Genomic DNA, 27,431 nt, shown 5'->3' on the forward strand with positions numbered 1-27,431 from the left:
AAGTATCTTTTTAATTGTTTGTATATGACTAAATAAATCTCTGGAGCGAAGTGCTTACCCACCCATCAAGGTGTAAATTACACAGTTGACGACAGCAACCAAGTTCCCGTAGGAGGAAAATCCGCTTCTAACGCCAGTACAATTTTTGGGGTTTGGTTTCTTATCACTAAATGTTGACTGATTTGTCGTTCGAGTGCATCCTTAGTGGATTTCCTCTCGATTGGCCATGGACAGTCCGGCCGGAGTGAAGGTTATCAGGAGTAAATATGTGATGAAGGCTGACCAGATAATCTTGTGTACTCAGCTGGACGAGACTAAAGAGCAGCGATCAGGCTGTGGCACCTGCCTGCCGTCAAAAACTCTAGAGTGTTTTCACCCTCATCTAACACGACTGGGAGCGGTTCCTGTGAAAGACGGACCACGGTGACGTAGCATGGCATAACACGGGCTAAATGTATATGGACACATTAAATGCCCGATCGGAATAAAAATGCTTCACGTACGCACCCCATTCGGAATATTCTGATCCGATCAAGCCCATTCGGATCAAGATTTAATTCCGAGAGAGGTGTTTTTTGTTGATTGTTAATCCAATTGGTGCGCATGAGAACACTTATTCCCAAATTTTGGAACGAACCGCGTTTACAGCGCATGTCCGTGACGTCAGTTATACGCGTTTCTGTTATGCCCGGAAGCTAGTAGAAGCAGAGCGAGCGAAAGACATGACTGAACTGGTACATTTGCAGCCCCGTTAGCAAGTGCTAACTCCACGTAACAGCGCAAATGGGAAAAATATGTTAAATAACGCCAACGTTTAAAGTAGAAATGGACGGAGCAATGTTTTGTTGACACGGAAGTCGCTATGGCTTCTGCTTCTAGTACTACTGCCTGTGTATTTGCTCAATCTGCGCATTCCAATCGAACGTGTGATGCATGAACACACAAGTCCTAATCGGATCGATAGTTTTAGTTTCCACGAAAAAAGTGCATCTGATCATACTCAACTCTGATCGTATTAAAGAAATTTTTAGCCATTGTTAGACGGAAGGCGTTATGATAACAGGGCAGTGGGAAGTAGTGACCATATTGGGCACATCGAGGGAAGCTGTGACCATAACAGAGCTAAAAACCGGTAGCTGCACCCATAACGGGGTCTAACTGTCTCTCAGCTCTATCAACGGGAGAGGTATTTTCCGACAGGTGCTTCACTTTATTTGCAGATTGGTATCATCAGACACCGTGTGCAGTAATCTAACGCGGTGACAATCGAGTACAAATGAACACATTACCAGTTCAAGGTCAGGACAAAGTTCAGTGAAGTATACAGTTGTCTTTTTATGAATGCAAAGCAAACTACCTCAATCCCCCTTGCCGAGGGTGCTAATTTTGGTTGCTCAATTGGGTGCGGTTCCCATGGAACACGGACTGCTGTGATATAACATGGCGCCTTTTCACACACGTCCGGGTGCAATGTTGTTTGAGCACGTATGTGGGATGTTGACAATGTGCGCTGACAAGTAGATTATAGCGAAAGAAATAGCTGCCATACCGGCACATTGGCTGGCCTTAATTTTCTATTTATTTATTTAATAATAGCACACTAAGGAGAAGAACTAAACTCTCAACGGCTGCTGTTTGAAGCAGAAAAAAAAAAGAAAAGAAGCTTCCCGCTCTTGGCCCTGGTCGTTCGTGCGAAGCCAGTTGGTCCCAATTAAAGAGCAAATGCAAACAAAGAGCGTACACATTAAGAACATTTTGAGCAGGGTACCGGCCCCGCTGTGAGTCACCAGGACTGGCGTCTGTTAGCTTTTTTTTCACATTGAAGTCACTCGCCTGCTCAGGGGTTGGAAGAGGTCAGTTGGTCTGCGTCGTTTATTTAGTGCGACAAAAGGTGCTTTTGTGCTTCGACTACCGGACAGTGGTAGTATCACTTGAACAGAGGGAGACTACGCATTGTAAGTCATTGTTGTGGAAACCAAAACCAAGTTGCCATGACTACCGTTCTTCTTCTTCTTCTTCTCGTTCTTATGAAGAAGTAACTTCCGCTGGAAGTAGAAGAACGGTAGTCATGGCAACTTGGTTTCTGTTTCCACAAGGCGTATTAATCCACCAGTACTATACCTTTTGGCCACAATGCGACGCAGGATTCTGGTTAAGGTAAGCCATTTTAAAATAAAAAGAAAAACTTTAACGTAGTTTTTACGTATTAAGTAGTTTTGTCGCCACTCCGTTCCCATTATGTTGCTGAACGCAACAGTTTACTTTCCTTGTACTGTCTGCACCGAGATCCGTTTTTTGGGGCACTCTTAATAATAACTGAACGGCACATTTGAACAAACTTCTAAGTCTCAGAATGGTCTGGGTGAAGCACTACTGCATGCTCGAAGCCTATTTCCGAGCGCACCCGCGATGAGGGGACGGGGATTTTGGGGGCAACAAGCGCTAATGTTCGTGGTCTCCGTTTTTGTAAATTTCCCAGAAAAAGAAATAAATAACATTTTTTTTTTTGAGTGGTCTGACTGAGAGGGAAGAAAAATAGCAAGAAAACTGCAATAGATGAAGTCACGGTCACAAATGAAGCCGCTATAACCAAACCACCAAGTAGCAAGGGAACACTACTGCTTATTCCCATTAGGATTGCCCAATGGTGAGCTGGAGCCTATCGCAGCTGACTTTGGGCAAGAGATAAGGCACACACTGGACTGGTTGCCTGTCAATCGCAAGGTTTATATAGAATAGTCATTCACTCTCACATTCACACCAAAGGACAAGTTAGAGCCTTCAGTGAACCTATCATACGTGATTTGGAATGTGGTAGGAAGCTGAAGTTCCCAGGGAAAAAAAAACATATAAGCACAGGGAAAACATGCAAACTCTACACAGGAAGGCCGGAGCCGAAAGTCAAACCACAAAACTGGAGAACCGTGAGACAGACATGCTAACTACTTGTGCTACCAACTGAATGTACGGCAAGAAAAAGAACTGACGGAGGTGTAAAACGCCAACAAACATGGCGGGATCCGGTGCCATGTGCTAGCATAGTTCCCGAACATTGTTTGCAAATAAGAAACACTATTATGGTTCCTTTGCTCTTCTTTTTTTCCAAGGAATTAAGGGCAAGAAAATCACATCAATTCCGACTTGGTATTGATCTTGACTTATTTTTCTTGTTTGAATCACAAATCTGATTTAATTTTCACATAGTAAGTGCCTTTCAGGCCCTAGCTCAAAACAGAGCCAGACTCCGTATTTGTCTTTAAGGACGGAGAAACACAGCATCCATCTATAAGGCCACTTATCTTTCGTGACAAAAGCAAACATTTGGTCCGGCTGTAAATGATTATCAAAGCAACGCGTGGATCTTTAGTATAATAATTTGCGAAAGCGTGTCGAGAAGATCAGAAATATGTTGGGCTTTTAGGAAGGTTTGATGTGTTCTTTTTAGATGTAGAAATAAAAAAAGTGCGTTCCCGCCTCCGGTCGAGAGGGAACATTTTGTGTTCCGGTTGAAAATCCAGCATGTTGAAAGAACAGAATATCATGCTTTCTTGGCACTGGTTCATCTTGTAGGATGATGAGATTGTATCAGCATGGGTTTACTAGCACATGTAGTATTACAAAGACAGGTTCTCAGGGATGTTATTCGTGACTCATTGGGCCTCAAGTTTTTCAAGGCAGAATCCACTCAGTAGTCGCCGTGGTCCTGTGGTTCTTTGCCCGTGTTCATACCGACGCATGCAGGTGGGAGTAGAAGAAACGCTCCATCCGTCATCACCGCCGCCACCATCCCGGCGTGGCAAATTATGAGGGCGGTGATGATTCAAAGCCTCAAAGAAGGAACGTGTCCGTACACAGCTTTTTGTTGACTCTGAACCAACCACTCTTCTGTCCTGATAGAATCATGATACTCGAGAGGATAAAAAAAAACAAATGTCTGTTGTCATGGTGTTTGAATGAAGGTCTTGACGTGTCTTCTATTGTGTTACACATATGTAGATAGTTTTGCGTCTGGATGAGCTAATGATGTTAACTGTTTAACACATCATGTGATAAGGATTGTTAATGTAAAGTGTCTTGAAGAAATTGAGGCACAATGCAGTGATTGAGAGAATCTTGGTAAAAGGCAGCTCAGTGATTGGCCGAGTCTCGGTTGAAAGCAGCTCTGTGATTGGTAGAATTCAACTCAGCGATTTGATGATTCCTGTTGGAAAGCAGCTCAGCTAGTAAATTTGTTGAAACAGTCATTATGACATTGTGATGAATATGATCTGTGAAAAGTCATCCCTCTCTGGCCCATCATGTGCCTTTTAATTTGATAACAAAAATGACAAAAAGGGATTTGAGAGGGGTGCAACTACAAAATACCCCTTTCACATGTGTAGGTATGTAAATTGAATGACTGCTTATAATTTTACACACAAAATGTTTAGTTTGTGATTATAGCATCATGTAGCATATATACACAAGAAGCAGCTTATTAAAACCGTACAGTATAATGTGTTGTATAAGTGCATCAAAAAATAGGGGACACAATTGAGGTTAGAATGTTGGGGTGGCCCTCGACGACTGTGCCACTTTCTCACATGGCCCCTTTGCAAAATTTATCGCCCACCGCTTGATTTGATAAATTGTTGAATACAGCTCGGCAGTTGTCTGACTTAAAAGGCAATTTAGCAATTTGGCGATTCTTCGTATCAGCTAGGAATATGATTAGCCTCCACCGTGCACAATGCCACATTGGCAGGAAAGTAGTAGTTGAGAACATTCAGAGAGATTTTCTCATCCTGATAAATATTTTAAATTAAAGTCGTCCCATTCCTGTATCAAATGCAAGTATATTGGCTTTTGTCAAGTATTAGCATGTTTTTAGCAAGTAGCATGTCTTTAGCAACAACTTTTCTGATCAATAGACTCCTGTTACGTGAATAACAACGTTGCGAAATTCTGAATCATTCCACCCCCCCCTTTTGTTCCTCTGATGCTTTGATCTGACGTTTCTTTTAATGCGGCGCCTTGTTGACATTTCAACGGAGCCGGCTCAGTAAATCAACAGAACAGCGTGATTGTAGGTGGACGCTAACGGGAAACAATAAGCTCAAGGCAGGGCCACACTTTTCAAGCCAGCGTTCCAATTGAACCTGACCGTACTATTTATTTTGTCACGCCTGGCAAACATGTTCTGTCAACAAGCCCACAGGCCAAGTGTACTGTCAATATTTGGGAAATGTATTGGATAAGACTGTCATTATAAATAGTGCTGCAGTTCAGGAATGAACTTCATTGTTTTTTTTTGGGTTACGTTAAGTCATCTGTATTTTGAATAATGCAAATAAATAGAATAAGACAGCATGCAGTAATAACACTTTTTTGAATGTGTGTTAATTTTTTTGGGGGGGGGAATGGCATTTACTAGGTTTTAAGGCTAATTTCCACTACTCGATTCTGATTTTATTTATGTGTTTTTAAATGCCCCCGCGTCAAATATCACTGTATACACTCAAATCCAAAACAAGCTGCAAAATGACACACAAACAGATGCTCATTAAACTTCAAAATATTAAATGTTACTTTATCTGGTTAGTAAAATTATTCCCACAAATGAATCACTTTTTTGGGAGGCCTCAACAAGCTTGAAACCGCATCCATTTTAACCGGCATGTGTATCCTGGTGAAAAATGGACAGTTTCTCATGATCTGTTTACACATTTGATTGTCTGAGCATTCGTGTGTTAATCTGTCAGTTGGTTAGTTACCTACTGATTTACTTACTCAGTTGGTTAGTCCGTTCCCACCTTCATTAGTGCATTACCTGCTTTTTCTGGTTTGTAGCTGGTGAGATTGTTAGTCCCATGTCAATTTGCTAGTTTCTTATTTTCATGTTTGTCTGTCCAAATATGTTTGTTAGTTTGTGTCTTAGTCAGTTAGTTTGCCCGTTTACATTTTGGTATTTCAGTTGTTAGTCTATTAGGTGATTGGTTTGTTAGTTTTTTTCAGCCCTCTCACATTTATTAGTTAATTTTCTGGTTTGTTACTCTGTTGGTATATTAGCCTATTATTCCATTCACATGCTAATTAGTTTGTTGTGCTCACATTTTCCATTTAGTACATACTGATTAAGTGTTTGTGATCTTGTTTGTTAGTCTCTTCACATTTTGCCCTAACATGTAAGAACATAGGCAAAAATGTTGATCCTTGTTTTCCAATGTAAAAGCAGATATTTGCAAATGCCACATAAGAATGAACATAATCAGAAGATAATCAGTCGACTCTCATGGAGGACTAACGAAATCGTGACAATATTCATTTTTGAGAGGCTGAAACAATGTGTCTAAATGGTTAATTGATTATCAAACTGGTTGTTGATTAATTTGATAAAACTGTTCAACAATTTTTTACGCATTTTTTTAATCAGACATGCAAGTAAACTTTTCTAGATTATTTGTTCTGATTCCAAATCGCCTCTTTTTTCCCTCTAGCACTTCAGATTTTCATAATGATAATAATACTGATGGATAATAATAATACAATAACAAGAATTGTATACATATTATACATTTAATACAAATAAATTAAGGGTTAAGTTCAGCAACAGTTGGACTTTTTTTGGAAACGTTGCTATGAATTACAACACATGGTAAAATCCATATTGCGCAAGCGTTTATAGGTAAACAAAAAAAAAAGAAAATATTTCAAAAGCCCTTTGAAACATTTTTATATTTAGCGTCAAAATTATGTTTAGGGACATATAAAACCATCTCTGATTAAAATTTGCTGTTGTTCAGTGTAATTGATTGGTTGTGGATTAATCGATTAATTGTTGAACCTGTCGTTTTTTTAAATCTGTAGGTTTATAAATTTGTTTGTTTATCTGTTAGTTAACTCGTACAACAGTTTGTTCATTTGTTAGTCCTTCCACACATTAGTTTCATTTAGTTTTTGGGGCAGTCTGCATGTTGGTTTGTTCAACAAATCGCGATGTCTGGAATTACTGATCTTTCTGTTTAGGCCTTAGTCACATCGACATTTTGACTTACAGATCCGATTTGTATTTTTTTTGTTTGAAAGAAGACCTGATTCCAAATTGAGAATTCCGTGACTTAAGGCTGCAATTATCTGTGTACGAATTGAGCATAAAATACATGTAGTCTAAATCCAAGTTCACTGTAAATTTATGTTTTTTTGTTTTTTTTTTAAATCTCCATTTGCAGTATGCGGCCCAGGCATCGACATCGGCAACGACATCAGCGAATTCCGGTGTTTGGAGAACTGCACGGTGGTGGAGGGCTACTTGCAGATCCTCCTCATCGGCGACAAGAACAACAACCAAGAGATCTTCCGCTCGCTCAGCTTCCCCAAGCTGACTGTCATCACCGACTACCTACTGCTGTTCCGGGTCTCCGGCCTGGACAGCCTGAGCACGCTGTTTCCCAACCTGGCTGTGATCCGCGGCCGCAACCTCTTCTACAACTACGCCTTGGTCATCTTCGAAATGACCAGCCTGAAGGACATTGGCCTGTACAACTTGCGCAACATCACCCGTGGCGCCATCCGCATCGAGAAGAACCCGGAGCTGTGCTACCTGGACTCGGTGGACTGGTCGCTCATCATGGACGCCGAGTTCAACAACTTCATCGCCGGAAACAAGCAGTCCGAAGAGTGCAGCGATGTGTGCCCGGGGATCATGGAGAACAACCCGCAGTGCCGCAAAACCATGTTCAACAACAACTACAACTTCCGCTGCTGGAACTCCAACTACTGTCAGAAAGGTAGGATGCACAATTGGAAGCTTCGGCCACGAGTCATCTTTCTTATATCGCGTTGCACTCGGCATGGGCCGATATTAGATTCTGACGGTATGATAACCGTGAGCAAAAATTTCCCGGCATCACGGTATTAAAATGACATTTCTAAAATGAAATACTTTTTTGGGGTAAATAACAATGGCATTTTTTTTTTAAACACTGTTGTATTTTTTAACAAAATATAGAAACATTGGTGCAAACGGTTCATGAAACATCTTTCCATGTTAATTTTAGATAAATAAATGCCCCATAAATAAACATTTTTATTTGGTTTGAATTCTTCATAGTAAGTCACAGTGCCCCATCACAGGTGAGCTATTTTTTTTTTTAACAGACCCGTAGGCTACTAGGCCCTTGGGGCTAGCTAGTACCCGCTGGCACCATTTAAAAAGAATAAATAAATAATTTTTTTTAGGATAATGGACTCAACAGAGCTGTCATTCGTGTTTGCTGTCTCTTTCGTGTCGCTCTCTCCCTCTCCTTTGTACGTAACTGCTCACCCCTCTCTGCTCGTTGAAAAGGAAAAAATAGAAGTTAATTGGAGGCAACTAACTTCAAACAGATGGCTCATTTACTCAACTCTGCGAGCAGCCAATCATATCGTGACATGCTTAAAGGGAAGTCAACCCCAAAATTGTATTTATCATAATATGTTCTATGCGCCTTCACTAGTCTAAACATGGCATTCTGATTAATATTGCATTTGTGGAATATGAGTTAAGCAGCAAAATCCACCCCTTTTTAGCCATCTCAGGCGCCAGCCATTTTGCTCACCTGTTTTCTGAAGCTGAGCCATGATTGGTCGTTACCTGAGCCCTGAGCAACTGTGATGTCATTTTCAGTCGACAATAATTGGCAAAATGGCCGCCCTCTGAGATAGACAAAAACGGGTGGGTTTTACTGCTGAACTCATATTCCACAAATGCAATATTAATCAGAATGCCTTGTTTAGACTAGTGGGGCTGCACAGATTTTCTTGCAAAGAAAAATCTTGGGTTGACTTGCTCTTGAAAAGTCCTCTATAAAACTATTAGCATTATGGTGTCGACCAGTATTAGCGTTTATTGAAACCTCGATTGTTTTGAAAGTTTTTGTTTTTGTTTTTTTTAAACCACGGTAAACTTCAAACCGGTAATCGGCCCATGCCTACGCTGCACTATTGTTCTGAGCTGCACCAACACGGAATAGAAAAGCAGTGACACAAACAAATGTCTTTAATGAAACACCTTTCTATGAACAGCCTTTTCAGTTTCTTTATGACTGCAGTCTTTTTACATGAAGCGCTTTGCTCTCGGCTATCAGCAGACGTGTTGTGAATATGGAAATGTTTGCGCGTCGAGCTAGTGCAAGCAATTACAGTTCAGTTTATTTAGTGTAGTTGTTAGACCGTTAGCACATTTGTTATTTTATTTCTTAGTCTGATTATCATTAATCTTGTTGGTTAGTGTGTTGGCATATTTGTTCGTTGGTTGGTTAGTCTGTTGGTTTATTAGTTTGTTTCTTGTAGTTCAGTAACCCATTTGCACATTTGTTAGTTTGTTTGATAGGCCACCCACGCTAGTTCGCTAGTGTGTTAGTCTGCTAGGTTTATTAGTCAGTGTCACCTTCCGCATGAACATGGCCTTTCATTTCATTTTTATGACTGCAGTGTTCGCAGTCACTTGCTTTGCTAGAGCGGATGTGTGTGCACGTGTGTGCGTGTCTCAAGTGTTTCCCTGGTGACCACTTGCCTCGCTTGCGGACTCAGCATGTTGATGTTTTCGGTCATGCGAGTAGCAGAGCAGGCTCAGGTTTGCATAGGATGCAAATGTGTCAGGTGTATCGCTAAATAAATGAACTAGAGCTTAACTCATTCACTGCCGGACATTTTCAGACCCTCTCTTACCCTAACGTTTGAAATTAGAAAAAAAAATATCAATATGTTATGGCAAAAGACAAATAAATATGTCCTAGGCAGTGAATTAGTTAAGAACTTCTGGAGGACTGTTGTTTAAATTCACCTCAGGGTTGGTAGTTTCTGGAGTTGGGCTAGAGTTTATATCACGGCTTTATAGTGATATTTTGTCAATACATCCTCGACTTACAATTATCCAGACACAAGGAGGTCAAGCTTAACAGGACGGCGCCTGATAAATGTGATCTTTTTTTTTTTTTCCTGTAAACTCCGCCGTGTTGCGTCTATGGGATGTGATGTTTGTCTGAGGGCTGGCAAGCGGGGAAGGAAGCCAAAGAGTTGCAACAGTCAAACAATATTTGCGAAGTGATTATTATTGAACATTTGACTCTTTGTGAGTCAAAATAATGAGCAGGTGTTTTATTAGTGCCATCTTGGTGTTTATGGATGACAGCCAAGAATGCAAATAAATCAGAAGGAATGATCCGAATGGTCAAAATAACGTTTTTGTTTTTTTTGAGAGGTTTGTTTTTTGTTTTAGTTTGTGGATGCCATTGTGCTAAATTAGCACAGTTTATGCAAGTCTGTTCACAAGATTTTTTGTTTGTTTATTAGTTACTTTCTAAGTCTGCTGCTACCTATGTTAGCTCATTTGAACATCAGTTCCATCAGTTTTAAGTCTTAATTTTTCTTCTGTAGTTGCTTTCTCCGCAAACTTTCTTTGGCGGTTTTTTTTTTTTTAGTTTGTTGTTATTTCATTGATACATTCACACATCAGATTGTTGCCTGTTCACATTTTTTGTTAGTTTGTTCATTCATTTCTGGGCTTGAGGCATTAGTACCAAATTGGTCGCTAATGCAAGCTGATTTTCAGCATGAGTGAGTAAGACTGGTCACGTTCGTGTGAGTGCATACTTTTTAATGCGCTCACCAACACAGGCACTGTATTAGAAGATATTGTGGGGAGAAGTCACTCTCGTTTTCAGTCTTCTATAGTTTCCGCATTTTACGTAGACCGGCCGCTACCCACCTTGGCTACATTCCGTTCACGTCACAGTCCACGGAGTCATACACAGAGAGAGTTGTCGGCATGAAGATTTTTAGTCGTAAATATTGAATACGTTCATTATTTAAAATTGTTGACTGTGACTCGTTTTGAACCCTACTATTGGGACAAATTCACTTTTAACGCACCTCGGACATAAGGATAATCTTATACGACAATCTTATAAGACATAAGATAGTCACGCATTTGACGTCCTAACCTGTGGCGCGTCCCATCAGGCAACTTGTGTCTCCATGGCCGTTCATCAGAAGCTGAGAGTAAGTGTTCAGATGAGCTACTTGCAGGCGCGACGGCGTTTTTGTCTGCTAGTCAGTCGACTGCAAAGTGGGCCAAACGTAGAGGAAGTGGAGCAGGACCCCGTGAAGAAACCGTTTGCCGGGCTCCAGAGGGAGTCTGTTAGCGCGGCAAATGGGCCAGCTCTAAAGAATTAGACAAAGGGGGTGTGGGGGGGGGGGGGGGGGGCGACTTGAATTTGGTGCCTAATAGGAGGCTGTGAAGTCTGAAGTTGTCGGGTGGCTACCTGCTTGCGCTGTGTCTAATTGGGCACCGTGAAAGCCCCCATTTGTACCCGGATGTCATTCCTGTTATCATGGCCGACATACTTCAAAACTTCAAAGACAGCCTGGGAGCAATCAAGGTCCACGTGATGCTGATTGTGATTGGGCCATCAGTTACTTTGTTTGTTTGTGTGTTAGTTTGTTCACATTTTTGTGAGTTGATATTTTTGTTTGGGAGTCTGTGAGTTAGTGCCTTGGCATTGTCATTTTGTTTGTAAACCCGTTTGTGGATTTGTTACTTTGCTTGTTCTCTTAGTAGTCCGTTTAGACATTTCTTAGTTTGTTCATTTGTTACTGCGTTACAGTACGTTTTCTTGTTAACGTGTTTGTTGTTGGTGTGTTATTTTGTTAATTTGTCAGTGGTTAGTTTTTGTTAATGACTCAAGCCCTTTCCACACCGCACTCGTTTCGTGCGACAACGCGACAATGACGACGACGCCCCGGTTGCCAGCGTGGCCATATTTGGACGTGCTGACGTAGCAGTAGAAAAAAAAGCGAATGGCGGACAACGGAAGGGTACCCACGCTGCAGACGGATGAAGAATAACGGACGCTCAATTTTTAGTAAAATGCCCATCTCTGAAGCCGCACCCACTCTTATTTTTTTTTTAATAATGAAAAAAAAAAAACCCACATATAAGCCACACCTCTATATTAGCAGCACCTCTCTGTGTTGACAAATAGATATTTACTGCATTTACAGAACGATTTTGAACTGTAAATGTACATGTATGTACCTGAACAGATGCTTTCCTAACAGTGCCTTTTAACACGGCAGCACTGATTTAAAACGGAACAGAACCAAGAGAGAATAAACAGTACTTATTAGTACATACAGTACTTGGCTCGCAAAACCCGGTGCTTGCCTGATGGTGGTCGCCAGCCAAGCGGAGTCAGTCAGTCATTTTGCAGAGCATAATTTGCATTCGCCTGAAATTTTCGTCATACATGTCATTAAAGTAGCGCCGTCTGGCATGGCTCCTACCTGGAAAGTATTCAGTACGTCAGGCTGGTCATGTGGTATCGGTGGTTAGTATAGGTGCATTTTATGACTCCCAAGTACTGTTCAGATGTACAGTATCAGCACTGACACTCATACTCGTATCCCCATTTGGTGGTCTGTTAGCACATTTGTTTGTTTGCTCCAGTCTTCTTATCTGAGCTCTCTTGTCTGAATGCGCCTCAGTCATTTCTATTTCCAGAGTAGTTTGTCCATTCATCAGCTCCACAATAGCACAAGTGTTGTTTTCCTTGACGTGAAGTCATGCATAAAAGTATGACAAGTATAAAAATGAAACGGGATTTCAAAGTGCGTTTGCTCCTCTGGGAAAGTTTTTTTTTTTTTTTTCTCCTTTTTTTCCCTTCCTCTATTTTGTGGTGAGGGCGACATTCTTCTGTGTTTACGTCCCCTATTTGTCTTGGTGTCTTTTCTCACGTTACAGACGTTTCGCTTGGTTCGTATCTCACGACGTGGGCTCCGTGTCCGTGCATGCGGAGTAAACACCTCCCAAAAAGCATAGGAGGTGTTTTTGTCCGGCTCTTTGTATCTCCGGAGGAGATGAAAGCACATCATTAAAGTACAAAGGAAGTCCTCCGGGATTTACGGGAAAGGGATTTTTTTTTTTTTTTGTATTTTTAACCTCAGCCCACAGGGAATACACATAAAAACAGAAGGATCGGCTTGTTGCTCAGCCTGCGATTAGCGTCATTTACCGCCGCTTGCATGTCAGTGTTGCTCTTTTGCGCTTGTTGTTTGGCACTGTCCTTGTTATTTGTAATGCTAGTAGGGCTGTAATGCTATGCTGAAAAATCATGCTTGAGTTCGTACCTTGGTTTAAAGGCCACGGCTCGGTTCACATTGCATATAGTAAGGGAGCAATGTTAACCATAAAAGTGCTCCTTTACTTTTGTGTGAACAAGAAAATGTTTAATGATACACTGGTGTCTTGAAAGACGAGTTTGAATGTGTTCCTTGACCACATGCAAGAAGATGAAGCATAATTAATCGATTGATGCCAAAAGCGCCTGGCGAAACATCCCTCTAAAACCTATGAGTGACTTTATCACCCTATAAAATCTGAATTTTTTTTCCCGAAAATTCAACACCTACAATATAATTGATTTCCCGTCCCCTGTAGCAGATAGAAACAATTCCAAAAGAATTTGAGAGCTTAGACCTGTGGCTATCACACAGGCCTGAGTTCATTATTATTTACCGTTTCAATCAAAAGTGTAAAAGTAAAGTGTCAGTGCAAGAGAAGCACTATTTTTAATTAAGAAAAAAAACGAGTGATAATTTGCCATCCTCTATTCTGTTTTCAAAGGCGAAAGATATGTCCTAACCATATATCACGATCCACTTGTTTCACTGGGTCACAGTCCACAAGTGCGTCTTCTATATCACTACCGTCACTTATTTCAGAGCTCCCGCGATCGTCTGCATCCGCCATTACTGCTCGAAAAAATTACAGGACATCCGACGAGGTCTCTCGACACCGTCATGTGTATATTCTGATGAATTTCATTGGCTAAGAGACCGAGAATTGGTTTTAAAAAAATGTTGACGTATCCGCTTTCCCGACTGTAAAGGTAAAAAAAAATACACAACAGCGCCCTCTAGTGGTAGAATTGTGATATTGCGCTGCTGGTATAAATGAGTTAAAAGCTTTGAAAACAAATGTTTCAATTAAGGTCAAAATTGGAATTCGGGGTAATCTTCTAATTTGGGTTTATATTTTTATTTTCGACGCCAGAGGAGTCAGCGTCTCACCAGTCATGAACCTCACTGAACATGTCACTGAGCATATATTACGAGTCTTTATGTCCTCTTTGCTCAGCAGCGGTTTTTGCCTTGGGACTCTGCCACGGTTGTCATTTTTTTTCCCCCAATCTTTTCCTGATTGTAAAATCATGAAAACTGACCTTAATTGAGGTGAAGGAGGCCTGCAGTTCTTTAGATGTTGTTCAGGGTTCCTTTGTGACCTCCTGAATGAATCACTGCTGTGTTGTTGGTGTCATTTCTGTAGGCCGGCAACTCCTGGGAAGGTTCGCCACTGTTCCATGTTTTTTCCATTTGTGGATGATGGCCCTCACTGTGGTTCGTTGGAGTCCTGAAGCTTTAGCAATGGCTTTCAGACTGATAGATTTTCTCATCTGTTCTTGAATTTCTTTGGTTTGTGGCATTTCTTTGCAGCTTTTTGCGATCTTTTGGCCATGTTTGTTTTGTCAGACAGGTTCTATTTGAGGGATTTCGTGATTGAACAGAGTGATAAAATCAGCAATTAAAAATCCCCTTTTATTTTTACGTGATTATCTTTGTCTGACATTTACTGATCTTAAACATTAAAACAAGGGGAACTGTGCAGAAAAGAATTTGAAAAGAGGGCAAATACTGTTTCATGGCACTGACTGCATATCATCTGTCTACATGTGTTGCTGCTCCGTTTGTGCTCAAATAGGCGTATAGAGGGTTGTAATCATTGGCTATTAGCATTAGCCTTAAACTAAAGGACCAAAGGCTATGATACGGTTGTTTTAAATTCACCATGTGTAATTAATTCTCCTTGTTTTATGTCTAGTTTGACAGTAAACCTGAACTGCGCATGACAACACTGTCTGTAAGCATACAAAACTCATAGTTCAGGTTTGCGCTCTCAAAACAAAGCAAAAAAAAAATCAGCCGAAGGGTGGCTTGTATCGACTGGGATGTCGGGGCACTCGTATGTCAAGGCACCACTGTATTTTAAATGAAAAACTTGCCAATGACATTAAATTGACAAATAAATGAAAAATTATCCATCAAGTCCAGCAAGTCTTTGTCATATGCATGTAAACACGTACTTAACTAACGTGATATTTATCGAATGACCTGGAAAAAGGTTGGAGGAATTGTAGCTTTTTCTGGCAGTCTAAAATGGGTGATGCTGATCCCTAATGGCATGTGTTTATCACTGTGATTGATATAACCCACCAGTTGTTGTCAGTGCAGCTGTATGTTTTTGTCTTTGTCCATAAAGTTGTTACATCTACCAAAAAAAAAAACCCATCCGTATTGTCACAATATTTTCAGTCCACACCCCCGCGACCTGTTCACAGAGGCTGATTGGGCTGGTAATGACAGGGTCGGCTTGTGTAAAGCAGGGACATTCATGGCTACTTTAATTGAACAGTCACACCCGTCTGTGGAATGCCTGAAAGAGAACATTACTGGTTTGGTTGTGGCGACGAGGCCACTGTAATTATGCGGCCTTTGATTGGGATCCGCAAAACACCGTCTGATTGTGATGAGCTCTGACTGGGTCGAGTGTCTTGTCAGAGGTATGGTTAACGTTTGTTTTGCTACCAGGGTCCCTTTCCCTTTCTGTTCTGTGGTTGCACAAAATATCAAACGAAAATATGTAGAGGTTACTCAATGTGCTCTTGCTTGTAGCCTCTACTTAAAGAGGGCAGTCAACCCAATCTTTTTTTTTTCAATAATATGTTCTATGCAGGCCCACTAGTTGAAACAAGGCATTCTGATAAGTATTGCGTTTGAGGAATAAGAGTTATATCCACCCGTTTTAGCCATCTTTGGGGGCGGCCATTTTGTCACTTCTGTCGACTGAAAATGACATCACAGTTGCTCAGGTAACGACCAATCACGGGTCACCTGTTTTCTGAAGCTGAGCCGTGGATTGGTCGTTACCTGACCCTTGAGCATTTGTGATGTCATTTTCAGTCGACAGAAGTGACAAAATGGCCGCCACCTCGGATGGCTAAAAAGGGGTGGATTTTGCAACTTAACTCATATTCCACAAAAGCAATATTAATGTTTGATGACACCAAAGGTTGGAGCTTACTGTAAAGCTAAAAACACAACAAAAATATTGGACGCTTTGTATATTTCAACAAAAGCCTACATTCTGTGCCAACTTCATTGGAATTGGCGTTTGTACATGCAATGCTACCATTTCCTCACATATCTTCGCTGCCCTGTGTAAAACACGTATGTCCAATTTGTCATTAAAAAAAAAAAAAAAATCACATTAATGGGATGTCTTTACCGCGGAATCCCCATTAACATAAAAATTTTAAAAAATTACAAATATGGACACAAGTGTTTTTCACAGGACAGCGACGATATATTGATGCATGTATTGTCTTGCTACACGCTATGCTGCCGACTATTCTTTGATTCAATTCTCCCTCGCTCATTCGCACACATGCACTTATTTTGGTGTTGACATGCTAAAGCAGACTGAACAATCCCTGGAATTTAATGGGAAGGACAAGGGAACTGGCATATAAGGTTCCCGGAAGGCCACCGCAGACCTCACTGGCAACCTTAAAAGTCGTGCTCATGTGCGACTTATCGCAACTAGACTTCAAGGCCTGCTTGGAGCTCATCCAGTCGACCCCGTTGGCTCCGGTAAAGAGTCTCGATGCTACACATCCAACTTGTGCAAAATATCAAAACATGAGGAAAATGTGATAATTGATGCCAGTACACACCATAAATTTTCACCACCACATCATCAATATATGAAAATGTCAATATGAACTCGGCCTGCATGTGAGGTCCAAAATTTTAAAAAACATGCAAGTTGGGGGGCGGGATTACATTTTTTTATTTGGTCATCAGAAAAGCCAAGAGACACTAAATCAATCCTCTGTTATTTCCTTGAAGTTCTTTGTTGATGGCATGTCGCTTGCTGCCTAAATTTTCCTTGTAATTCCTTGTAGCCAAAGCAGTGGAGGCGACAAAGGGAAATTATTCCGCTCAGGCTCGTCTAAACAGAGCCAGCAGTTCACCTTGTGGAACTTGTTTGGAAAACACATTTGTCAGATCAGCTGACACCAGTGGATAACCGTGAGACAAAAGACATTCCTGGCATCCCCCAACTGACTGCCCTGGAAAAGACATGACAAATAAAAAGTGTTGTTGTTCCCTCCCAGAGCCGACGGTGAAGACAGACAATGAAAAAGAAGGTGTGAGGTTTTCAGGGATTCCTGACACCATCCACGTAGGCCTTAATGTGTTAAGATGGAGACTGATACTGTGAAATTCAGGTGTAAGGCGATAAAGGTAATGGCTGAAGGCATCACGATAGTTTGTACCTGCACTCAGTCGCCTTCACGCTGTTCACATATTATATATTCACGTATAGTTACCTCATACAATGCCGCGGATTATTCTTAGACTACTCAAATTCCATTCACCTTTCTTAAATAGGTAGTCAACCCAAACATATATTTTTTTTCAAGAATATGTTCTATGCAGGCCCACTAGTTGAAAAAAGACATTCTGATAAATATTGCATTTATGGAATGAGAGTTAATCCACCTGTTTTTAGCCATCTCTGGGGGCGGCCATTTTGTCACTTCTGTCGACTGAAAATGACATCACAGATGCTCAGGGCTCGGATAACGACCAATCATGACTCTGCTTCAGAAAACAGGCGAGCTGTGATTGGTCGTTGCCCGAGCCCCTGATCAAGTGTGATGTCATTTTCGTCGACAGAATTGACAAAATGGCTGCCCCTTGAGATGGCTAAAAATGGGTCGGTTAAATCTTATTCCACAAATGCAATATTGATCAGAATTCCTTGTTTCAACCAGTGAGCCTGCATAGAACACATTCTTGAAAAAAAAAAATGTTTGGGTTGGCTTCCACTTTTAATCTTGTTTTGTGACAGCTGCCAAGTCGGATGTGAGCGTCTTTATTGTACGCTTCCACACTTGATTGTACCTCCACACTTGAGCCGCTACGTATGCATTTCGAGAATCTAAAGCCCATCAATGGGCTGTTAGACCACCCCTGCAGCCACTCAAGACGTTTTATCCAACGGCTCTCTGCAGTCCTCCAGCCCGACTCAAATGGCCATCACAAAGTGGAATCTCGAGTCAAGGAGCGCTTCACATCTGTTTTCTTTTGACTGTAATTATCCGGAAGAAGCCCCATACAACAGATGTGGGAGGCCTCCTCGCTATGGGCGACCCAAATTAGGAGGAAGGAGGGAGAGAGTCCGCCGGGCATCGCTTTTTGATTGTCTCACCTACAACGCCATTATTTAACTTCACGCCTTTTATAATGATAAACTGCGATAACGTTTCAGATGGTAGTACGGTGAACCCCTGCTGAGTGACGAGTCACAGTTTCCACATCTTTTCCTGTTGGTGAGAAGCGCACCAATTGACGCAGTCATTTTGGGGCAAGTTCCAGGTCTCATTTTGTTAATTTGATGAACTCCTACTAGGGAATTTGCCCAATTGAGCCCCATTCGGGAGCAGTTATTCTAGATGGATGGTGACACTATATTAAGTGACTTTTTCCCCTACTCCTTCTGAAGCGGGCGGATTCAGATTAAATCGTATCATGGATTCACCATTATAAAGTGGAAGCAAAGGCCCATTCCCCAACGCTTTAATTATTGATATCATTATTATTTGCTTGTAATCCAGACACCTCCAGATTTTACTTGCAGAGTTGTTCCCTCCAATCAAGGTGAGGACAAAAACGGACAAGAGTGAATAAAAAGTCAACCAAGTGCAAATCCTCGAGGTCTGTTAAGGACATCTCCACACATCCCCCTTGCTTCTCTGTGCGTTCCAGTAATCAAGCAAATTTGGGAAAATAAACAGCACCGGCGCAGACTCCATAAACACCGCAACAGCTCGGTGATGGACAGAAAACACAATGTGCCCACATATTACTGTTTCCAGTCCCGCACAAAGCCGGCTCTGTTCGCATCGGACAGTTTGTCGGTGTTTAAGGCAGCTCAGTGTTTCGGGCCGCCGGCCGCTTGTCTGCTAACTGTGGATGCCAACGATCATCATTAGGACGTGCATCTCCATTTAAAGTGAATTTGCGGCTCTAGACATGACCGACCCCGGCCGATAGACGGCAAGGCATCTGGATGTCCGGCGGAGCCGCTCACATCCACGAGACGGCGACGCCAAAGTACTCCGAGCAATAAAGTTGACGGCGAAGATGTAGCGCACTGTCAAGTGGAATGTGTGTTTGTGTTTGGCCTGCCAGAAGCCATCAAAGATCAAGATACCGAGATAAAAACAAAAGCATTGCAGTGGACAAGATTTACAGATGGTGTTGAAGTCCCCCATAAAATATTTACACAATGGGCCCAAAACAATAGTGCATATTGGTGGTAAGTGTGACTAATGGGACAAGACAACCAAATGGATCCATTCATTTTGAATAAGACCGATCTTCAGAGGGCTCAAAAGTCATCAGAGTTCTCTTAAATTGTCTTGACAACCGTCACGATTAATTAGGGATTGAACTACAGCAAAGCAACAGTTTCGGTGGTTAGCTTAACATGTCAGGTTAAGTGACTTTGGACTCAATCAGAAATGGGGAGGTTGTTGTACCTGATCTGTGCTCTTATTAAAAGATCATTAGCCCAAAAATGTTTTGCTACATGGCCGTGGATCCACTTAGGGATTTCTTTGCATATTTATGACTTAAATCAGGGGTGTTGCATATGTGTTGCTACATTGCTGGTTGTTGGTTTCCCTCAGAGGGATGTTATGACTGAAACCATATCATTGTTTCAACGCCTCATCATATTACAGTATTGCGTATGCACAACAAGTTGTTGGATAGTTTAGAGATCAGAAGTCAAGGATAATAGTTTATTAACTTTATCTTACTGTAAAAAAAAAATTGAATATTATTAGTTACATTCGAAGATTTTAAATGTTGTTAGAGATTTTATCAATGATCATCGACCTTGACAAAATTTGCTTTCGTGGGGCACATAAAATGATTTGGTGGGTCAGCCTTGATTTTGTGTTTCAGATCGTCAAGCAAATTTTAATATCTCACAAAGACAACGCAAGTTAATGCAAATTACACTTTCTACATATTTTTCTGGGAGGGGGGGGGGAATTAATCAAGGGGCCACTCAAAATGTGACATTCCACCAGCTGCTATCAGCTCAGTAGCCACTTCCTTCTGAGAACATGCGGTTTTGAAGCCTCGAAATGACAATATACCGTGAATCAATTTTTAGATGTCGTCTGCCATTTAGCTCCTTGTTAGAGAACAGAAAGTTATGAATCAAGTACAGTACTTAAACACCGAACAGTTGGACATGTGCATTCAAATCTAGGTTCACCTGTAAAGCAGATTTATTTTCATTTACAACAGATGTTTAAACAATAATCACAAACTGTTGATGAAAGGTGGGGGTATCAAAAAAAAAACAGGACTCCTGTTGTCAATTAAGCTCGGCCCCCCCCTTGGGTAGAAGGGCGGGTAACTGCTCATTACAAAGCCACGTCATACTGGAAGTTTAAGGATCCCTGATGGCCTGTTTTGCCGTCAGTGTTTATCACCTGGGCAACGCTGTCAATGGAAAACATCACCTCCACCAGTGACCACACGGACGTCCTTGTGTAGCGTTCTAATCAGAGCAGGTTTGTTAAGCTCTACATCAGGCAGGACACCAAGCATGAACAAATTAGGGAAGACACAGACCACCGTCGACCAGGACCAAGATTCCGCTTGTTTTCGCCGTGCATTTTGGGGTCCGCGACAATAGCTTAATTTGGATGCAACGGACCAGAAACATTCTCCCTGTTTGGCTGGCGAACGATGTGGAGTTCCCAGAATACTTTCCCGCCGGCCAGGCATTTGTGAATCCTTTTTGATCCACGCCGTTCTCCCACAAATGAATGGAAAAGGTGAACACTCTGGCAGTCAGTGCATCCGTCAATGCTTTATTCAGTGTATCGGGAAACTATTCACTTCACTCAACTGTTTGCACATTTTGTTGTGACACACCCTTATTCCGAAACTGATTAAAGATCCCCCCCCCCCCCACTCCCAAAAATACTACTTGCAACACCCGATAATGACAATATGAAAAAGTTTTAGTCAAAAGAAATCACAGCCTTTGCCATGAAGTTCAAAAGTGAGTACTCTTTGCACTGATGCTCTGTTACGCTCTGCCCCAATGCCTTTTCAATACAAATAAGCACATAGGGAGTTTAACTCCCTCGTACAGAAAATCTGTTCTGGCATGAAAAAGTATGCAGATACTCCATTCTGCCTGACCACGCAGCAGAATCGGACAGGTTAAAAAGGTGCAAAACAATTGTTTTGTTTGTTGTTTTACAATAAATAAACAGCTGGGCAAAGGCTGACTAGTTTGACTTAATTTTTGTTTTGTTGTAGTTAACCTGTATGACCGTTGGGAAAATGTTTCTAATTTTAAGCGGTGGTCGACGTCTCTTTAAATTTGTATGACTATTACGGATGGTAAAATTGCTAAAAGTTGTATGATGGTGACAGTTTGACCCTATTTCCATTCTTTCCTATGGGAAAATGAGAATAACTTGCCGACTCCCCCTACTGGCAGTCCCACCCACGGCGTTTTTGGAGGCAAGCCTAGCATGTGAAACGACTTTCCTCCTCCACCCTCCCTTATCTCCACCTTCTCCCATCCCTTATTTCTTCCTGCGGCACAGCAGCCCTGCAACACGTTAGCACAAAAGCTGGTATCCATTATGTCTCAGACTTGAGTATTGCAGAAGGTTCCCGCCCTTTTCCTTACCCCAGCTGTTTGTCACCATTTTTTTTTTTAACTTACCGTAAGGTCACAGGGTTGCTCAAGGAGGCGTAAGGGAGGGGGGGGGTAGAGGAAGAACATTGTGTGCCAGAGAGAGACGCGCAACCACAAAAACAGTCCGCTGAATGGCTGATGGGACCACACAGTTTGCAAGAATCTGATTGGTGGGCCCGTGAAGGTCACCTCATGGTCACCGACTGATCATGTGTCCTCGTCAAATTGGACAGACTGCAGGTCCAACGGTGGCTTTGTGGTTTCAGTTGGCATGGAAATAATTAAATTTTGCGTTCTGTTTTTGTTTGTGTTTTTATGTGACGGAATGGCTTTGTTGTCCTGTTGACATCTGAATTTACTTTAGTTGTTGTTTATTGATTCCATGGCCCGCCCACATTAAACGGCGATGGCAAATCTTCACATCTGTCTAGGATACTTGTTTCTGATTGGGCATAATTTGGGATAGTTCTCGAATAGGAGTTCATCAAAGTTCAAGGCCGAGATTTGCCCGGCGTTTTCAAACCTAAACTTTCACTTTCGGTCACGGGTCATTGTGACTATTAGAAGTCGGCATTCGGACCGGTCCGTCAGTCCGTCACAGACGGCCACTTTTTTTGTTGACGATTGAATGTTGGGATACCTTTAAAAAAAAACAAAAAAACGGACTGACAAATAACAATTTTAATCTGTCAGTGTAATTGTCATCCGTAACTGATGGACCGCTAATCCGTCGCTGGCGGATGCATGTTTTCTGGTGTTTTTTGTGGGGGACCGACTGATGGACCAACGGACTTAACTAATGGACTGACTGACTGACGATTACAATTCAGTTCGTCACGAAAAATGACGGACTGACGAATGACGGACAAGCAAAATTTAGTAAGATTGCAAAAAAAAAAAAAAAAAAAAAAAGGGCGAACTCAATTTCAAGGCAACAAACTTTGATAACATTTTTAATTAGTCGATTCAATTCAGTGTTTTAAGAGTAGCTGTTTGTTGCCTTTCACAGTAAAGAATTAAGACTTAACAAAGTGGTACAAAGTTTTATTGAACTCCAACTCCACAAAGGTGAACCGCGATATAGCGAGGGGCGACTTCAAATACTGTTTTCGGCAATAAAATACAAGTTGTCTTTTTACAGTGTGTCTGTTTATATAAACCCATTTCTGATATGAGAGAATTCCCAAGTAGAAGGCCAGGAATTCACCCAAAAATGTTGACTTGAAACAAATATGGCATGCATGTCATGCATGAATCCTTGAGACTATTTTTTTATGCCCTGTTAACATAGACCATGTCCATTCAAATTCATGTTGATCAGTGAAACTTAGGTCCAGGGCTATTTTTATTTATTTATTTATTTATTTTTATTTTATAACTTTTTGAAAATCCTCAAAATGATGCTCCCCTAAGGAACTAAACTGACTATTTCTCAAGGATTAATAAAACACTCTTAGCACAAGTGGGTGTTGGAGAAGCAGCATGTGCGTCATATCAATCAGCATCACTTAAACAGCACATCATTTCCCATGACTTCACTATGCGGCCTGTTTAAACACCGAGCCCCCCCCCCACATGGCTAACGCAAGCGGGTGACATCATTTTCACAACAGATTTTTCATCTCCTGTCCCTTCAAACCGATAAACTTGTGCTTCCAAATTCAGGTTGGCCGTACAGCCCATAGGTTAATTCCTCCCGGAGTCTGTAAATCATGTTTATTATTCATTACTTGTCCTCATATTGGAACGTGAGTGGACCCCCACTACAGCAGATTGAGCAATTTGTACGCTTAGTGGGGAGGCTTGCTGCTGTTGTTTGTCGTCAGAAAGCGCTCACTCAGCAAATGTCTATGTGAGAAACGCTCTGTTTCACATAGACGTGCATTTTTAGTATATTATAAAATAACAATAAAAAACATTCGTTATTCATATTTTCATGTTATGTAGGTGTCATATTCTTGTAAATGAAATAATTTGCATTGAAGATGTCACAATCTTCTCAATCCTAGGGGGAGTTTATAGTTTTCAAACTGCTAGCAACACTGGCGCAGCAAGGGCACTGCGAATAATCGTTTTATTAATCGTGCTATGCATCGCAATCCAAATCGGGATTATTGTTATTTTCATAATCGTCCAGCACTCTTTTGTATACAAACAACTCTAAAAACTCATTTTTACACATGTCCGATGTAAATTTTTTTCCTTTCTGTGTTTCGCCACCAGAGTGCCCGGAGAAGTGCGGGCGGCGAGCATGCACTGCGAGCGGCGACTGCTGCCACGCGCAGTGTCTGGGCAGCTGCAGCGTGGCGGGCAGCGACAGCTCCTGCGCCGCCTGCGTGCACTACTACCACCAGGGCCGCTGCATGGCCGACTGTCCTCCTGGCACCTACAGGTTCGAGGGGTGGCGCTGCGTCAGCGCCGAGCTCTGCTCCAGAGTCCACCCACCGGAATACGACAGCTTTGTCATCCACGGGGGCGAGTGCATGTCCGAATGCCCCTTCGGGTATACACGCACCGCACCCAACAGGTGAGCCTGCCGCGATGCATCTAGCTTAGCCCAGCTTACCTAGCACTTACATTACAAGGATTGTAATATTTGTTGCATTCATTTTCTTTTTTCCTAAAATCGGTTTGTTAAATGTGTTTCTTCAATTTTTGATTAGTTAAAAGGGACGTCAAGACACCCCGCCCCCCCCCCCCCCCCCAACCCCACCAAAACCTGTGTAATAATAGGTTCAATGCGCCTTCACTAGTCTAAACATGGTATTCTGTTTAAGATTGCGTTTGTGGAATGTGAGTTAAGCAGCAAAATCCACCTGTTTTTAGCCATAACGGGGGGCGGCCATTTGTTGCTTCTGTCAACTGAAAATGACATCACTGTTGCTTAGGGCTCAGGTAACGACCAATCGTCTGTTTTCTGAAGCTGAGCCATGATTGGTCATTATCCGAGCCCTGAGCAAGTGTGATGCTATTTTCAGTCGACGGCAAGTGACAAAATGGCCGCCCCTGAGATGGACAAAAAAGGGTGTTAAAGTCAATGTCGTGCATTTTGTTTTGAATTGCTGTGTTTTTACGTATATAGAATACGGTAATATTTTGGCCTCAACTTCATGACTGTCTCTCATTGGAGTTTTTAAGATAACCAATTGAAGTAATTCCTGATCCTTGTTGAGGATTATGAGCATGTCAACATTATTTTTTATCATAAACATCGTACCAGGGAACCTTGCTTCATTCAGACTTTAAAGTGCTAGTAAGCCAAACAAATGATTGTTTTGAGAGCAAGACTGTCCTTTTTAGTCTTGTCTCTTTTTCATCATTCTGTCTCCAGCATGTCCTGCACCGCTTGCGACGGCCTGTGCGATAAAGTGTGCGAGGAGAAGGTCATTGACTCCATGGACGCTGCGCAGTCCCTGAAAGGCTGCACGGTTATCAAAGGCAACCTGCACATCAACATCCGCAGAGGCCGTGAGTACACCGCGCCGATTTCGACTTCTTACCGTTAACGACACGTAGTCAAAGCATGCGGCGACATGATATACGAAGAGAGAGAGGTGAAGTGACACTGTCAGACTGTCAGAAAATGTGGATGCAGCAAAGGTGCGGTAATCAGCCAGATGATTGAAAACAACACCATGTGTAATAAGACACGTTTATACTGTACATCAGGGCTTTTAAGGGGAGGCCCTAATCTTAAACTTACAAATAACTAAATGTTTCATATTTTGGGGAGAAAAGACGCAATGTTGCAACAAAAATATTTTTATTATTTTATTTTATATGATTATTTTGATTCTAATTTAATTTTCTTTTTAATTATTACAGAACTTATTTTTCAAGAAACAGTTTACAAGGATAAGATAAATACTTCAAATACTTCAAAAATATAAATAAAATACTAAAATATAATAATATGATACAGTATATGATGATAATAATAATAAAATACTTCAGATGAAGGAATTGAAGTTGTCATCTTGGATTGGAGAATGGAGTCATTTATTTTTCAAGTTAGTCATAATAATTATGATATCGAAATCAATGTTTAATGTGGGAAGGTCATATTTTAAAGGTCCCATGCCATCAAACTTGCATTTTTTTCCCACTGTTTTATGCTTAACATATGTCAAAATGAGTCTGTAAGTTTGACATCTATGCGGTTTGTCGTTTGCAATAATCTTCGAAAGGCAAATGCCTGCAAAAAGGAGCGGATTTGATTTTGGCATCGCTGTGACGTAGATTGGTCCACTACACTCGGGAAAAGCATCAGCTGCCAATTTCAGAGGAGTTGAGGAATAAACTGATTCAGTTTCTTTTGAGAGGGACTCCTAAGCATTTTATAACCCAAATTTTGCTCTTTTTGGCCACATTTCGTGGAGGATGGCTTCATCAACTAAGCTTTCACACCTGCTAAAAATACATATCTGTATTTTAAGCCACACATAGACACACATTGGTCAGTCAGCATCAGTGTGCTCTATGGATGGCTGTTCACCATGGAGGTAGACATAGGAAAAAAAAAACTGAGAAGTAAAATATTTTCCTCCAGGGGCGCTGCCACAGTGCACCGTGGCCGACCATAATTCCGACTTTTGGCCAAGTGGCTGGCTGGGTACACCCTGTACTGGTCTCACCTTCACACCTACGGACAATTTGGAATCTTAGCACGCATGTTTTTGGAATGTGCAAGGAAGGTGGAGAAAACCCACGTGAGAACAGGGAGAACGTTGCAAACTTCAAACAAGGAAGCCGGACTTGACATTCCAATCTTTCACCTCAAAAGTGTGCCAACTACTACACTCATGTGTTGCGTTACAACATAAAATAAAGTAGCTCGCCTCACTGTTCCAATACTTTTGAAGGGGAGCCGAGTTCCATGTTGGTGGCTCTCGTGTAGTCTAAACATATGAGAGCAAAACACTTTTTACAATCCGCAGTGATGTCACATGGAGTCTACACCAGGACCTCGGAAAGTCTGAGGACCGTGTAATTTCCTGCGTTTAAAACCATAAATACACAGCAAGAAGAAAGTCCAACCATAAATGTTAAATGTATTGGGGGGTGGGTTTTGGGGACATTGTGTCTCGACAGACAACATGGTTGCCGAGCTGGAGAGCTTCACGGGTTTGATCCAGAGGGTGACGGGCTACGTGCACATACGACATTCGCACACGCTCAGCTCGCTGGCCTTCCTGCGCAGCCTGCGATACATCGACGGCGAGGAACTCCTGGACGAGTAAGAGCACGCAAACCCTCTTTTTGTTCCCTTTTTGGTTTGTTTTGAGTGTTGTGTTTTTACCAACAATCTGTTGGCGGTCATTAGCTTCTTTTTACGCATTAACTGTTTTCGTTGTGCGGCGGTTAAAATCGCCCAAATTAATATTGACAGTGGTTAGCTTCTTTCTATTCTTGTAAGACAGTTAGTTAGAAAAAAAATGCAAAAGAAATAATAGTAACTTTTTACACTTTACACTTTTACACAAGAGTTAACTCATTCGCTGCCATTGATGAATTTATTTGTCTTTTCACAGTCCAGCCATTCAATCCC

General features: G+C 41.7%; 1 protein-coding gene across 6 annotated transcripts in view; it reads left to right on the forward strand.

The window, feature by feature from the left end:
- LOC147149658 (insulin-like growth factor 1 receptor) overlaps positions 1 to 27,431 on the forward strand; it is a 47,513-nt gene that overhangs the window by 4,573 nt on the left and 15,509 nt on the right. For all 6 annotated transcript variants that reach the window (XM_086025072.1, XM_086025075.1, XM_086025077.1 and 3 more), the window contains 4 exons: positions 7,209 to 7,766; positions 24,107 to 24,410; positions 25,215 to 25,351; positions 26,975 to 27,119. In XM_086025072.1, the coding sequence (XP_085881198.1) occupies positions 7,209 to 7,766; positions 24,107 to 24,410; positions 25,215 to 25,351; positions 26,975 to 27,119 (1,144 nt within the window). The remainder of the gene's footprint in view (positions 1 to 7,208; positions 7,767 to 24,106; positions 24,411 to 25,214; positions 25,352 to 26,974; positions 27,120 to 27,431) is intronic.

Source organism: Filicampus tigris, chromosome 3 (genome assembly GCF_054856515.1).
Source record: "Filicampus tigris isolate MCC_2025a chromosome 3, RoL_Ftig_1.0, whole genome shotgun sequence".
NCBI lineage: Eukaryota > Metazoa > Chordata > Actinopteri > Syngnathiformes > Syngnathidae > Filicampus > Filicampus tigris.